Below are 15,834 nucleotides of genomic sequence, written 5' to 3'. Positions count from 1 at the left end.
ACAGCAGAATGTGAGAGCAAGAGGCAGAGAAATAAACCCTGTCAGATAAGAATGTTACTGAGAGTAACTAGGCCCATCAGGAGATAGAAGTCATCAAGTAAAATAATGGTAATAAAATAAAGGTCTCTGAGGAATTCCGTGGCGGTCCAGTGGTTAAGACCTTGCCTTCCACTGCAGGGGGCACAGGTTTGATCCCTGGTCGGGGAACTAAGATCCCACATGCTGTGTGGCAAGATCAATAAATAAATGAATGAATGAATTAATTAATTAAATATAGGTCTCTGAGACTTATTCTGTTTGGGGAGACAAAACCCTACAAATAAAGATCACATAAATTATAATAAAAGATGGCAAATATGAATATTTGATTACGGGCTAAAACGAGGAGGGCGGGTCCCTGAATCTGCCCACTGGTAAGGTCACTAGGTGTCCAGCCTGTCTGCAGTAGCATCTCATTTCCAGATCCCATGTCGCTTTCCTTACCTAGCATCTAGATAAAACCCTCCTGGCGGTGAACACTCGGATCAGCCAAGATGAGCGCATCAGCTCCAACCCTGTGGCCAAAATCGTGTACGGTGATCCGGCGGCCTTCCTGCTCCACCTGCCCCAGAATAGCGTGGTTCACTGCTCTAAGATGTGGAGCTGCAGGAAAAGGATCACCATTGAGTACCTCCAGCACATTGTGGAGCAGAAGAATGGCAAAGAAACAGTGCCCATCCTTTGGAAGTTCCTACAGAAGGTGAGGCTGCCTCGCCGTGAATGCTGCCTACATGTCCCCTGGAGACCTGAAGGCCCCACTCTCATTTAGTCTGATTAGTCCTGAGGATGGGACAGCCATCAGACTACTTTGATTTTTGAATAGAATGTCTCTGGCAGAAGACTCAGGGATAGAGCAGAGATCTCTAAACACATCAATCTGTATGAGTTGTTTGAAACATAAAGTCACAGGTGAAATATGTACACGAGTTGGAATTAGCAGGTATCTGTAAAGAACTTGAGGGCCAGGAGGGTCTCTCCCAATCACTCAGCAAGAAGGAATACAATGAAAATGTTTCCTTTGTCTGTTCATCTTCACCCCTGCCCCAGTGCCTGGAGCAGTTAGTCACCAATGAGTGTCTGTTGAATAAAAAATCTCAAGTTGAGGATGCACAGCCAAAATCAAACAAACACAGAATCTTCCCTGTTCCTGAACCATTCGGAGTGAGGGTGGTGGTGGGATTGTGGGGAGGAGAGCAGTAAAGTGTGTGTCCTATCTTTTAGAACCAGAGTTACACACAGTTCCTAACTTTAATCCATTTGAACTTTTATTCTCTACAATAGATTTTCCAATCATTTCCCTCCATGGACCAATGTATGCAGCCTAGGAAGAAGTAAGATGACTCAGAAATTTCTGTGGGTCAGATAATGAAAATGAATTCCCAGTGGGAAGGCCATTGTGTTAATACTGTGATCTGTCACTGATGTGCACAGGTCCATTAAACTGAAGAAGCTTAGGTCCTAGGTCTTCAGAACGACACCGGAATAGCGCCAAGCATCATTGCCTAAAAGCTTGGTCTTCTTGCTCTCAGCAGCTCCTCTCCACACCTAGCCCATCTCATGGGCTCAAGAGGCTGCTTTCTTTCATCAGCTTCTGGCAAACACATTTGACGTGTCGGCCCTACGGGTTTGCTCCCCAACCTCTAGAGGGTAGAAGAACACTGGCCAACACGTTGTAAGCAGTCACTAGGTACTTGCTGACAAAATGGTGTGGCCTGTTCCCCATTCTCAAGTATCAATATGTGTCATCATGTAAAATGGCATGTTGACCAGATTAAACTACAAATACATGTCCTGAGCCAGCCTTGAAGTCTGTTTCCCCAGTACATTAAAAAGTGTTCCTGGGCTTCCCTGGTGGCGCAGTGGTTGAGAATCTGCCTGCCAATGCAGGGGACACAGGTTCGAGCCCTGGTCTGGGAAGATCCCACATGCCGCGGAGCAACTAGGCCCGTGAGCCACAATTACTGAGCCTGTGTGTCTGGAGCCTGTGCTCCGCAACAGGAGAGGCCGCGACAGTGAGAGGCCCGCGTACCGCGATGAAGAGTGGCCCCCACTTGCCGCAACTGGAGAAAGCCCTCGCACAGAAACGAAGACCCAACACAGCCATAAATAAATAAATTAATTTAAAAAATTAAAAAAAAAAAGTCATACTGGTGGGAAACCCTATGAATTAAAAAAAAAAAAAAAAAGTGTTCCTGATTGACATGTATACACTGATGTGTATAAAATTGATGACTGATTAAAAAAAAAAAAGTGTTCCTGGTGGTCTTCCCTTCTCTAGGAAGCAGAACTGAGACTGGTGAAATTCTTGCCTGAGATTCTGGCCCTGCAAAGGAATCTAGTGAAACGATTCCAGAATGTTTCAGAAGTTGAATACAAATCCATCAGAAGTTTCATTAGCAGTCACAATTCAGGTAGGCCTCTGCTCTTATAGGGGATCAGGACGATCCATGTTGTGGTTCAAAAGGATCAGTCCAACTCGGAGACTCCAGTTCAGGGCTAATGTGAGCTCTGTACCCTAAGCTTGTAGCATAAAGCAGTAGGTGCTGTGAATCCCTGGGACACATTAGAGGCTTTTGCTGTAACAGACAAGCACCTCCCTCTCTGGTTCCTCAAACTCAGCTTTAGCTTAAACAGCATTTAGAACATGTTGGTGATGGCATGAAGGTAGGGGTCAAAGAGCAAGTAACTCTGTTGGTTTGACCAACAGAGTTAGACAGGGTAGGTGTTATCTCGGCGTTCTAACAAGTGTTTTGTTTGACAGATGGGCTGAAGCAGTTATCCTGCAACAGAATCAGTATCTTTCTGTCGACATGGAACAAGCTGAGGCGATCGCTGGAGACCAATGGTAAGTGTCAAATCCCCTTTAACACTAAACATTACAGGAGCACCTCTCTGAAGGCCCTTTCTCTCCAGCCTAACTCTTCTTGTTCCGCGTCTGCACAGTGCCATGCCGTGTGCATCTAATGCTGGATCTGAGGACTCTTGGTGGGGTGTCTGAGATGAGTGCATAACATATCAGGAAGAGCAAAGCCTCAGTCCTCTTGAGTCTATAAATACGGTATCAAAAAGGAGTTGAGAACATTTGAAACTTATCAGCACATAAAATAGAGATGGGAAGCAAAAGCACCCCTGGTTCCCAGCTCTGTTCTGTTGAGGTGGCTTCTGCGTTGCCCCCGCTCCCACCGTGGTGGGCTCCCAGTCCTGATGCTGTGAAAGAAACAGCAGGGAGGTGACTGTCCCTCTGTCGTTTAAAGGTGAGATCAAGCTGCCTAAAGACTACTGCAGCTGCAACCTCGATCTGGACACTGACTTTGAAGTCATCCTGCCGCGCCGCCAGGGCCTGGGCCTCTGCTCCACCGCCTTAGTCAGCTACTTGATTAACTTGCACAATGAAATTGTCTACGCAGTAGACAAGTTCTCCAAGGAAGACAACAGGTGAGCGTGTAGGCCCGCAGCAGGGGACGCCCTTTCAGCCCAGGAAGTCGTTTCTGAGGCGGCACGAGCAGGGAAGCAGGGTCCCCAGGCCTGGGGACAGCAAGCCAGGCTTCAGGTCTTTCTCGAACAGATACCCTTCGGCCACGCTCACAAGTGTCACAGATTTGCATGTCCCTTCACCTGCACAGCCCGTGGCAACATCAGACAGGAGCTGACTCCATATCACCAGGCCATGACTGGAGTGCTGAGCTCTATCTATCTGTCCCCCAGCTACTCCATCGATGCCTCCGAGGTCGCCGACCTGCACGTCATCAGCTACGAAGTGGAGCGGGACTTGATTCCGCTAATTCTCTCCAACTGCCAGTACCATGTGGAGCAGGGCGGGGAGACCTTGCAGGAGTTTGACCTGGAGAAGATCCAGCGCCAGATCATCAGCCGCTTCCTGCAGGGCAAGCCCAGGCTAACCCTCAAGGCAAGGCTGGCCTGCTGTATTTATGTGGTCGGCGTGTCTGTTTTGCAAAAGTTGCCCTGAGTGTGGCTTTGATCACAGTGGTTTCAAAGTGAGGAGGGACCAATGGACCCTTCTTCCACACCCCCAGTGTCCATGACCACCCCTGCCATCGGGGCTGACGGCTCTCCGGAGCTGTCTATGCATCTGAATCCACACTTCATTACCCCAGGGGTGTCTGCAGGTCTCAATGGACTCATCGTCCGGATTTCTATGCCATAATTAATGGCACCACCAAAACCTCATTGTTTTCCCCCTTTTCCTTTAGTCTGCACACACAGTCTGTCATCTGGCGCCCCCGTTTTACCAACATAGCCATCAGGCACCCCCGTTTCACCACCAGAGCCCACTGCTCTAGTTCAAAGCATCTGTCCTTAAGTTCCACTGCTATGGTAGCTCCCAACTGGTCCCTGCCTTCAGGCTCTTTAGCCCACATTTCTTACATCCAGATCTGCATCCCACCACCCTGTTGGATAACCTTGATGCGCATGTGGCACAAAAGGTCCTGTGGCCTTGCCCTGACCCTGTCTCGAGCCACTTCCCCACGTTGAACCCCATAACCTCACATACTAGATCACTCTCCCTCCCCTGAATGCACCCTGCACTTCCCCATCTGTTCTTTACCTGGGCTGTACTTGCTCCTTCCAGGTCCAGTCAAGGGTATGGTACTTCAGTATATTTATGCTCCTTCCCTGCCCGCAGTTAGACTGTGAACTGTTTGAGCTCAAGGCTGCTTTTAATTCACTCTGCTCTCCCTGTTAGCAGAGTGCCCCCTCGTTCAGTCTGTGCTCAGTGTCCCACTGGGAGGTCCTCATGACCTACTTCCCCGGGCGGTCTGCAGGCCACAGTATTCTATGTGACGGTATCTGCTTGGCCACAAAGGCCAGGCTGGGTTCCTCATGTCACTGTTTCCATAGATTACGGGTTAAACACGGACATCACTTGGCAACAAGGAGCTGCCTGCTTTGCCTGGTGATGCACTGAATAGCATGGGACTACATTTGAGTTTCTGCTCAGGCATATATTGTCATTTGATGGAAATCTCCACAGTGGATTCCATTTCCAAAGACTTTTTTCTTTCTCACTTTAGGGAATACCCACTCTGGTATACAGACGTGACTGGAACTATGAACGTCTCTTCATGGACATCAAGAACAAAATGCCACAGGTGATGATGATCAATCTTATTTGCATGTGCCTCTGTCTTATCAGAGTGTTTCCATCCATGTTAGGACTCTTCCACCCTCACTCCGGGCATTTGCCATGAGCACCAAAGAGTTTCAGGGCCTCCCTACGTTCAGATCCCGGTGCTTTTTCCAGAGGGCAAACAGGACAGCAGATCAGCAGAAGTTTTCTTGTTGAGTATGAACAGATTGAAATCTTGTGCTTGTAGTTTTTTAGCAATGATGTCATGACTGTGTATGCTGATGCAAAAGGTCCACAGAACTTATTTATTCCTGCTTTTCTGGTTTATGTGTGTTGTGTGTGTGGGGGGGGGGTGTCTGTGTGACGTATATGTGTGTGGTTTGTATGTATGTATATGTCCATATGCATATCTTCACAAAGTTAGTTTGAGGATTCAGTGAGTTCATCTCTCTTTCTGTAACATACCTAAATACTGCTGACACTTAACAAGCACCAAGTGTTAACTACTGCTGTTTTGGGTTTGTTTTTTTTTTTGTTTTTTGGCTGCTTTGGGTCTTTGTTGCTGCGCGCGGGCTTACTGTAGTTGCGGTGAGCAGGGGCTACTCTTCATTGTGGTGCGTGGGCTTCTCATTGCGGTGGCTTCTCTTGTTGTGGAGCACGTAGGCTTCAGTAGTTTCAGCACACGGGCTCAGTAGTTGCGGCACACAGGCTCAGTAGTTGTGGTGCATGGGCTTAGTTGCTCCATGGCATGCGGGATCTTCCCAGACCAGGGATTGAACCCGTGTCCCCTGCATTGGCAGGTGGATTCTTAACCACTGCGCCACCAGGGAAGTCCTACTGCTGTTTAAGTTAGAGAGTCTGTCCCATTTTGTGGCCTTAGCAGTGAAGAAGGTAAGCACTCTTATCAAGTAGCAGTGCACAGGAAGCCCCCCCAACCATGAACTCTATCCTGCTTTTGACTTCCTAGAGCCCCCTCCCCAACGTGGCCATCAGTGCCATCAGAGGACAACTGCAGTCCTACAGCGATGCCTGTGACGCTCTGTCTGCCATAGAAGTCACGTTGGGGTTTCTGAGCACAGCTGGGGGCGATCCAAACATGCACTTAAATGTGTATATCCAAGACATGCTGCGGATGGGTGATCAGGCCTCACAGGTTTCAAAGGTGGGTCTCATGTCAGCCTCTCTCCAAAGGAAATCAGCATTGTCCCCCTCCATCGTCTCCCCACTTCCTACTGGGATACCACCACCCAGGGAGTACTGATCTAAGCAGCCCCTGAAAAGGAGGGGAGGCAAGAACACCCCCTCCCCCAGCCAGTCCACAGTGTAATCAGAACACACTGATGGGAAAGGCGGAGATGTGCTCGGAACTTAAGAATCTAGACTCAGTGCCACAAATATGCAGAGGCGTGCCTGCAAACTGCATGCCGCTGGTGGACCCCGAGATGTTGCAGCGGGGAGAGGGCTTTCAGAGACGTTCTGGAGATGAGGCAGGGAATTAGTGGACGAAGCAGAGGTGCCTCCACAGTGAGGGAGGCGGAATCAGTGCAGGGCCAAGTGAAAACAGCACCTCCTATTCAGGAGTTCTGTTCTCTTTCAGGCCTTAAACAGATGCCAGTTAAAACACACCATCTCCCTCTGGCAGTTCCTCTCTGCCCACAAGTCTGAACATCTGCTTCGACTGAGAAAAGTGAGTCTGGCCTCTTCCTGTCCACCTGGACCAAGGGAGCCGCACGCTCCCTTCCCAGGCTGCCGTGTGTCATGTGTTGTTATTTCATTCCAGGAGCCATTTGGGGAAATCAGTCCAAGGTACAAAGTTGATCTCAGCCCTGAAAATGTTAAGCTGCTCAACACCTTCCTGAATCAGATTGGCCTGGATGCCTTCCTCCTGGAACTTCACGAAATGATGATCTTGAAGCTGAAGAACCCCAAGACCGCGGAGAATTTCAACCCTGAATGGAGGTACAGGCTTGTAAGCCTGCTGAGCGAGGCACACACACAACATTCTGCCACGTCTCCCGAGATCTTCCACAGACATGAAAATCATTCTTATGTTACTGCAGAAATTGGTTTCCTGCTGATTTACCATTACCAATTGCAAAAAAGTCATATATTCTCATTATAACAAGTGGACTTCCTACGTCAGAGAGATGTGCATTTTAAATTTGATAGAAAAAGCTACGCCAATGTATAATGTATAAGAATACCCAACATTGGATATTATTCGTCTTTTATATTTTTACCAATCTAATGGCCCAAAAATGGTATCTCATTTTTGCTTGTATTTTCCTATTTACTGGTGAAGCTGAAAATATTTATCAGCCATTTGTATATCTTCCTCCAAATTGCCTCTTGATATCTTATGATTATTTTTCTTTTGGGCTGTTTGTCTTTTTCTTAATCTTTTATCTGTTATGTTACAAATGCTCTATCTTTAATTTTATAAAGCCAAATCTGACAGAATTTTCCTACAAGGACTCTATAGGAAAAATATACCTGTAAGAGTCTTATCCCAAGGTTATAAAATATTCTCCCATGTTTTTTCCTGTGCTTTTATAGTTTTATATATTACATTTGTTTTGTTAACCAATTATTTTTATGTGTGGCCTGAGGTAGGGATTTAGCTTTACTGTTTTTCTAAATAGATAAGTCAAACTCCAGTTTTCCTCACCGACACACTTTGTAATTGCTATTTTCCTCCATTATGTATATGGCATATGCCTATTTACATTTGTATTCTTCGAACTTATTCAAGAAGTCTTTACTATCCTGGACTTTTAGTGTAGGGAAAGAAGATCCCTTTTCTAGAGAATTTACGATCTTTGTTAATACAAATCATGAACTGGATACAAATCATGAACAAATCAACAAATCATGAACATGAATATAAGCTTGTTCTGAATGGCGAGGCTTTTTTTGTAAAGCAGATGTATTACTAGAGTGCTTAGAACCATCTGACGGGGCCCCTATCAAGGGGAGCTCCATCCCATAGGGTATGTGCACTGCAGTGTGGGGAGCAGCAGGGATGTACTAGAACCTTGACCCAGGATTCTAGTGCCAGGTCAGTAACTCAGCAGCTGGTTGACTCGTTATTTCTGGCCTTCACGAGCACTTTGGTTCTCTGACGACCTGAAAAAGTGACCAGTGATGGTCTCCTTATGTCACATGACTGTTTAACGCTGTCTCTTGTTCCTTGGTTTTTCAGCCTGAGAGACACGCTGGTGAGTTACATGGAGACTAAAGAGAGTGAAATTCTTCCCGAAATGGAATCTCAGTTCCCAGAAGAGATACTGCTGTCCAGTTGTGTCTCTGTGTGGAAAATGGCTGCTGAACTGAAACGGAATCGACAAACAAGATAGAATCATTTTCTATCTCTGCAAGAGACTTGGGCAGAGAAGGCTCTTGCCTCCTCACTGGTGGGATGGGTTCCTTGGTGGGCTATCGCCTTTGTGCGTGCTTAGAAGGAAAGCTATTGGCACAGTACTAAATTTGAGACCAAGATGTGCTGTCCGGCTGACAACTCTTTGAGAGCCAGGCTGTTTCAGGAACATGTGTATATTCTGAAACTATCTTCTCATATTCTGAATACCGTTCATTAGGAGGTGAGAATTGAAGATTATATGAAACTAGAACAAACCACCATCCTCTGCATTCCAGGAGAGACCAAAAAATAGCTTCTCAGCTTCACATATAGGAACCTTTGCCTCAGATGTCCTAGCTTCTTACCATGCACTTACCCAGCCCACGAGGCCCTTCTTCCTCAGACCACTACATAGTGACAGGGAGGGAAAATGGGGTTATTAATTTGTCTTCTTTTCTAGTTTATTCTGCACTCACAAACGAGAATCTGGCTTTCTTCTTTCTTCCATTCCTTTAAATTCAGAGAATTGTACAAATATTTCTAGGTTTCCAAGAAGATATGAAAAAGTGCCAGACTCTTTTTTGTCTTGTCACAAATACAAGTCAGGGCATTATGTGAGTGCCGTGAGGCCAAACTAGCCAGCCCTCACCCAAGCCTGCAAATGAGTCACTGCCAAATTTCAAGGGTCAGAGCCCACAGGCTTTCATTGTGAAGAGTGCTGGGCCAAGAGTCAAGGACACTTTTCAGTGTCTTAGTTTGATTTCCTTCCAGTTCTAGTATTCTAGTAAATTCTAAATGAAAGTTTATCAGTGTAAATTTGGATCAAAGGCATGGTTCTGGCATTTCTTGGGGAAGCTTTTGCCTCTCTATCATTCTGCCAAATAAACATGAACTCTTAGTGTGGTCTTGATTTCCCCAAGTGTATGACTATCTGGTCCTTTCTTTGGGTCTCAGCCAAGGCATAATAACACTCAGAGAGAATATGAAACCAGTCACATTTCTGAAAAAGGAAATAAAGAATAGTCAACACACCCTGATCTTGTGCTGCTTTTCTCACTGTGTTGTGCCCTTTTTTCAAAATCTACTTGATGCTTCTGACCTCTCTGGACTAATTCCTATTCCTAGGTAGATCAGCACCTGTTAGCCCTGGGATGACAGTTGTTTACAAGTCAGAGGTAAATGTCTTTTCATACATATTCTGAATGAGATGATGACTCAATCAACTTGAAATTGGGCCCATGGAATGGGGAGAGCTACAAAAATAGAAAATGCTCGCCAAGGACACCATGGGCCCTTCAGCACCACTGGAGGGAGCCGTAGAAGAATCCGTGCTCCATTTCCATTATTTTGGTTTCTCTTCACCATGTTTGATAAAGGGGAGCACAGGAATCCAGGATTTGATACAGTATCCACTTGCATGTAGTAACCTATGATTGTTGAATCATTCCATGCAAAGGCACTCTGCCACAATATCAGCTGGATTGTGCGTTTAATGGATGTGAGAGTGGGGGAGTTGCTTGTTCATCCCTTCAGTTTGCACTCGGAACTCCTTTGATACCTCAGAGTTGGGATGGAGCTGGCCAGCCTGTGAAGACCTCCTTTGGTGGGTGGGAGGGAGAATTTTTTTTCCCACTTTTATGAAGGTTTTTTTTTTTTTTGATGAAGATACGTTGTTTTGTATGCTATGCTTTCAAAGTGTTAACTGTCATTATCTAGCATTATCTTGTTGTTTGTACAGAAAAACACTGGCCTAGCACAGGCCGATGTAAACTTTGTTATACTTGTCATAGCTGTTTTAATAAACTTGAGTTTTGCTGCTAAAGAGTCCTCTCTGGGGAAGAGGCTTTGGGGAATGGTTTCATGTGTTCGTGGAGATGTCCTTGCAGGGGTGTCCATACAGTGGAAGGTTCTTTTTTTTTTTTTTAATTTATTTATTTTTGGCTGCGTTGGGTCTTCGTTGCTGTGCGTGGGCTTTCTCTAGTTGTGGCGAGCAGGGGCTACTCTTTGTTGCTGTGCACAGGCTTCTCATTGCGATGGCTTCTCTTGTTGCGGAGCCTGGGCTCTAGGCGCATGGGCTTCAGTAGCTGTGGCATGTGGGCTCAGTAGCTGTGGCTCACAGGCTCCAGAGCGCAGGCTCAGTAGTTGTGGCGCATGGGCTTAGTTGCTCCATGGCATGTGGGATCTTCCCGGACCAGGGATCGAACCCGTGTCCCCTGCGTTGGCAGGCAGATTCTTAACCACTGCGCCACCAGGGAAGTCCCAAAGTGGAAGGTTCTTGACAGAAAACATACACTCTGGTTTAGAATGTGACAGGGTAAACTTTTCCTGTGGACAAAATGACAGGAGAGCTGAGGTGGAGTTTCACACTGCTCCCCAGTCGCCAGGCTCAGGGGCTAAAGCTTAATCCTAGAGGGCTGCCCTCCCACTCCCTGCCTAACAGGACTTTCCTGGAGGATAGCAGAGCTCCAGCCAATGATGAGTAACAGCTGACTCTGTCAGGGGGCTGGGCTGTGGGATGGGCAAACAGCACCTCAGGAAAAGGAAATAGACATGAGAGAGAAACAGTAAACTTCCAGCAGCCCACTTTCGTTCCAGTGGCAAAACACTGCTTTAGGGGAAAACTGCATTTTCCTCTTCTAAGATGAAGAGGTTCCTCCAGGAGAGAACCCCATGGTCTGGAACCGCAGCAAGGAGAAGAGGCGCTGGTTCACGAAGGAGACGTGCCCCCCGCCCCGTGTCTTCTTCCCCACAGCGTCTGGGTCAAGTCCACCTACTCTCCCTTCCTCAGTAGCTCCTCACTGACCCTGACCTTCCCCTCTAGCCCTGCCTACTCATTCTCGTTTCCATTCATATTCTGGATTTTTCCTGCTCCACAGTTCTGTCTGCTTTCAGCCCAGGAAGAAACATTCACTAGGTTGGTGATGACTTAATCTGAAAATCTTCACAACTGATCACTGTCTCCTTCTTTCTGAGACCTTACTATGTGTGTAAATTATTTACCTTTCATTAATGGCTGTAGGATTTCGTCACGTGTTAACTGAGACAAGTCATGAGCTATTTCAGTCACTCCTAGGTTCAGGCAATTCCAACCCGGAAAAAAACTTCTAGTGATAAACAATCACTGTGAAGAAAGGGCTTTGCCCAGTAGGTAAAGCTACCCATGTCCAGCCCCACGCAAGGGCACTGCTATATCTCTGACTTCATATGTTCGCGCCAAGTGTAAGGTCGCTGTATCAGCTGGGCCTAGAGAGACACTAGATGAGAAGGTAGAAGAAAGCCTGAGGCCTTGAGCTGAATAACAATCCATCTGACCATGATTAGCATTTTTATTGCTTCCTGCTCTTTCTAATCCCTCTCTTCACTAATTAATCCCGTGCTCAAACATTATGAATCTCATTTCCAACTGCAAAAACACCAGGAAAGTGCCTTCTCCCAAGAAAGCAAATGCTGATAAGATTCAAACCTCATCAGACTGAAGTGTATTCCGGGGACAGCAGGACTGTGCTTCCTTCTGAGGAGCTGGGATTATTTCGGGAAGCCATCTGGGGCAAGAGCAGAGAGAAACTGGAGGGGAAAGGGCCCAGCTGGAGCACATGGAAGCCACCCCTGCGACTGCACATCCTATAAAGGCCTGCCTTCCACCCTGCTCCCCTTCCTTCACACCTAGGCCCACTTGGAGTGTTCCACATTCCCCAGCATTCCTTCCCCATCACCACGGCTGTACCCTGAAGCACATCAGAACCTCAACCCAGAGCACTGCTCCTTCCTCAGCACCCAGTAACTGCCTCCTGTGGAGATGGAGTGACTCCTGTGGAGTGAATGACTCCTGATTACTAAATCGAAATGCCTCTGTGTCCTGACTGCTCTGTAACACAACAAGGCTGACACACAGTACAGCCCAGATGGACCTCAGAGTAAATCTTGGCTCTCCCATTTGCCGCCAGTGGTCAAATGCCATATGAAGCTTTTCCTGAACCTCAGACTCCAATCCTGTATTTTCCTCTTGAGGTCTATATTCAGACTAGATTACTTATCCATATACTTCTCTTAATTCCCCTAGTAGAATATAAACCACAGGTTAAATCGCTACACTTCAGCCTAGCTGGCTGCCTTTCAGTACATCAAATATACCAACCTCTTTGCTACCTCAGACCTTGAAATGCTCCCATATTATTTTCACTCCAGCACTTAACACAATTGCAGTTCCACCATGAGGAAGCTGTAACCCCAGCATCTCACACAACACCTGGCACAAAGAGAATGGAATTACTCTTCATTCAGTTGAAGAGCAGGGGTCAGTCAATGTTCCACAGGTTGTCCGTAGTAAGTCTTTCTGCTCACCAAGATCCACCGGGTCAAATTTACGAGTCTGGCCCCATTAAGGACTGTGTCCTGTCCTCAAAAAGAGTCACTGAAACGGAGGTCAAGGTGCCATGTAAGCGGCAGATGCTTGGTGATGGCGTTCAGGACACACTAGCAGCAAGATCACTCCTGCTTCTCCCATTTTTCACTCCAAATCTCCCACGTGAAAGGTCCCCTCCCTGTACCAGGAGGGAGAGAGACATTCTCATCACCAGAGACAGGGCGTTTAAGGCCAAGAAGGTGAGCAAACCTCCATCCGGTTTCACCATTTACTACCCACAGCCCAAACCCCTCTGCCTTAACAATTCTTCACAAACTCATTGTTTCTTTATCCAAAAGGTATAAAGCTTACCGCTCTGGTCACTTCTTCAGGTCTCCACTCTCCGGTGAAAGGTCCCATGTACGTGTAGAAATTCAGTAAAATGTGTACACGTGCTTTTCTCCTGCAGATCTGTTTGTCAGTGTAACTTTCAGATCCTGTCAGGGGCCCTGGACGGGGACCACTTTCCTTCCCCCACGGCTGCGGGGAAAAGCTGACTCTGATGGTCGCCGGCCACTACTCCCGAGCCGCTGGTTGCCAGCAGGCCCTCCGGCCACGAGGCGGCGACGCCCCGGACCCCCACCGAGCGCCGCCATGGCAACGACGCGGTCCGGCGATTGCGCGCGGCGCTCCGGAAGTGACGCCACGGGAAGGGGCGCTCAGGGCCGCGCCATGGCCCGAAAGGTGGTTGGGAGGCCGGCGGAGGAAACACTGTCGCTCTGGAAACGGTAATGGGGCCAGAGGACGCGTAAGACCCGGGGACTGGAGCGACGAGGTTCCGCGGGGACCTCCGACCTCGTAATCCCCGGCTTGGGGCCGCGGGGGCCTGCGACCGTTTCCGGCGAAAGGGCGAAAGGGCGTTCGGGAGCTGTAGCTTCCGGCGACGCGTCTGGGTCCCAGGGAAGGGAGGGGGTGAGACCGGGAGGGTCCCCGGGTAGAGCCCCGACCCCCGGGCCTGGACGCTCCGCGTGTGGGCGGCCGCAGCCGGACCGCGGGGTGGGGGGATCTGGGTTGGGCTGCCCGCTGGACCTGTTTCTGCCCTCAGGGAGCAAGCCCTGTTGAAGACACTTGTCGTGGACCGGGACACGGAGGCGTGGCAGCGGGACCCCGCTTTTTCGGGTCTGCAGAGGGTCGGGGGCGTGGATGTGTCCTTTGTGAAGGGCGACAGTGTCAGCGCCTGCGCCTCCCTGGTGGTGCTCAGCTACCCTGAGCTCGAGGTAACCCCGGGGGGACGCTGGCCAGGGGCCGCTCCGCTGGGCCCCGGGGTGCATTAGTGAGAGAGGTGGGGCTCTGGACAGGGAACAGTGTTAGGGTAGAACCCCGCTTCTCCTTTCGTGGGAGTTCATTAATGAATTGGGAAGCCTTTGAAAAAAAGAGGATAGGGGACAAAATCTGAAGTCATTCTGTGACTTACGTCCAAATAAACTCATGATCTCCAAGTTTGGCCGTTATCTTGGGCTCCCCATGTCAGCGACCCACAGCAACACACCCCCAAGTTGCCCAAGCTGGAAATCTCTGTCTTCCCAGACCCCTCACAGCAGGTCACACACGAACTCCATTTTTTCTCCCCCCTAAAATCACTGGAGTCTTATCTATCCACTTGTCTGCATCGCTGCTGTCCCTTCCCTGGCTGTGCCACCGTCACCTCTCCTGTAGGTGACAGGCAGAATCTTTCCTGGGTCCCTTCTCCATGCTGCCATCAGAGCAATTTTTCCAAAAACCAAATGTGAGCAGGTCACCACCTAGTCCACTTAAGACACTTAAGTGCCTATCCTGTGATCTCATGGTAAATAAAAGTAACACTCACGGACAAGGCATAAAGGCCCTTCGTGATCTGACCCCTGCTTAACGTAACTCCCTGTAGGCTCACCTCTGGCTACCACCCGCTCCTCCCCTACTCCCCACTCCGGAGGCCTTTGGCTTCCTCAAACATGCCTTGCTGTATCTGCCTGCCTGACCTTAGCAGTGATGTTTCCTCTCCTGGAATGTTCTTCCTGGCTAACTCCTCCTCATCTCTTAGGTCCTCCAGTAAGCCCCCCTTCGTCCTGCAAGACCAGGAGTTGCTCTCAGCACCCTCTCATTCCTCTTTATCACACTGGGATGGAATTGGCCTGTGTGTCTCTCCTACCAGAATGTAAACTCCACAATGGTAGGAACCATGCTGTCTTGCCCACCGGTTGTAGCCTCTGCACCTAGTTCAATGCCTGACACATAGAAGACGATCGAATAGATACGTGAATGAATGAACAGCGTGCCCACGATTCCTTTGGAGTCAACAGCTCAGGAAGCCTTGGCTAAAGAAGAGCTTGACGAGGAAACCTCTGCTCTGCAGCTTCAGCATTTCCCCCTCCCTGCTCCTCTGCCTGCTCCCAAAGCTACCACCTTCCTGCCTCAGCGTCTTTGTGCTTTACTTGGAAGATCCTTTAGTCAAAATTCAGCAGAAATATATTGATACCTGACTCAGAGTTTGGTGAGGAATAATTGAGATCATGCATGGAAAGCAGTTAGCATAATGGGCGTGTGGTAAGCCCTCAAAAATTAAATGCTAAACCACTGTTAATTCTGAGGATGACTTCTCGCTTCTCAAGACCCAGTTCACTTGTTCCTATTGCTCTATACCTTTCTGTACCTGCAGAATTAACCACCCCCTCGTCTCTGTCCTAGGCCTGTTTCTTATGCATGTGCTATTACAGTACTTCGCACACTGTATTAAAGTTATCAGTTTAGGAAGTACTTGCAGATCTTACAGCCTGTTAACAGAGCACTCTCCTTTTGCAGTAGTCTTCCTCCCCTCATTGCAATAATAGTTTTGAATAGTTCCCCTTACCTCAAAGAAAAGTTATTGGTATATTCTGGTTTTCCCACTATCTGTAGGTTCTGAAGGGCAGGGTTATACTGTATTTCTTTTGGAGCCCCAGCACTGAGCAAAGTGCTTGCTACTTGGAT

At 48.2% G+C, this 15,834-nt stretch overlaps 2 protein-coding genes across 23 annotated transcripts in view; both read left to right on the top strand.

The window, feature by feature from the left end:
• RNF213 (ring finger protein 213) overlaps positions 1–10,301 on the top strand; it is a 115,771-nt gene extending 105,470 nt beyond the window's left edge. For all 10 annotated transcript variants that reach the window (XM_057536349.1, XM_057536355.1, XM_057536353.1 and 7 more), the window contains 10 exons: positions 488–739; positions 2,318–2,450; positions 2,801–2,884; positions 3,294–3,474; positions 3,745–3,946; positions 5,073–5,150; positions 6,096–6,290; positions 6,726–6,815; positions 6,909–7,087; positions 8,331–10,301. In XM_057536349.1, coding sequence (XP_057392332.1) covers positions 488–739; positions 2,318–2,450; positions 2,801–2,884; positions 3,294–3,474; positions 3,745–3,946; positions 5,073–5,150; positions 6,096–6,290; positions 6,726–6,815; positions 6,909–7,087; positions 8,331–8,484 — 1,548 coding nt within the window. In that variant the 3' untranslated portion in view covers positions 8,485–10,301. The remainder of the gene's footprint in view (positions 1–487; positions 740–2,317; positions 2,451–2,800; positions 2,885–3,293; positions 3,475–3,744; positions 3,947–5,072; positions 5,151–6,095; positions 6,291–6,725; positions 6,816–6,908; positions 7,088–8,330) is intronic.
• A 3,199-nt stretch (positions 10,302–13,500) lies between these two features.
• Positions 13,501–15,834, top strand: part of ENDOV (endonuclease V) — a 36,657-nt gene continuing 34,323 nt past the window's right edge. For 10 of the 13 annotated variants that reach the window (XM_057536359.1, XM_057536364.1, XM_057536358.1 and 7 more), the window contains exons 1-2: positions 13,501–13,616; positions 13,934–14,105. In XM_057536359.1, the coding sequence (XP_057392342.1) occupies positions 13,561–13,616; positions 13,934–14,105 (228 nt within the window). In that variant the 5' untranslated portion in view covers positions 13,501–13,560. Of the gene's footprint in view, positions 13,617–13,933; positions 14,106–15,834 lie in introns of those variants that run through there. The other 3 variants (XM_057536363.1, XM_057536366.1, XM_057536365.1) reach the window with 3 other exon arrangements.

The sequence above is a fragment of the Balaenoptera acutorostrata genome, chromosome 20, assembly GCF_949987535.1.
Source record: "Balaenoptera acutorostrata chromosome 20, mBalAcu1.1, whole genome shotgun sequence".
Lineage (NCBI taxonomy): Eukaryota > Metazoa > Chordata > Mammalia > Artiodactyla > Balaenopteridae > Balaenoptera > Balaenoptera acutorostrata.
Note: the sequence above shows the minus strand (reverse complement) of the source record. Positions and strands in the feature narration are given on the sequence as shown.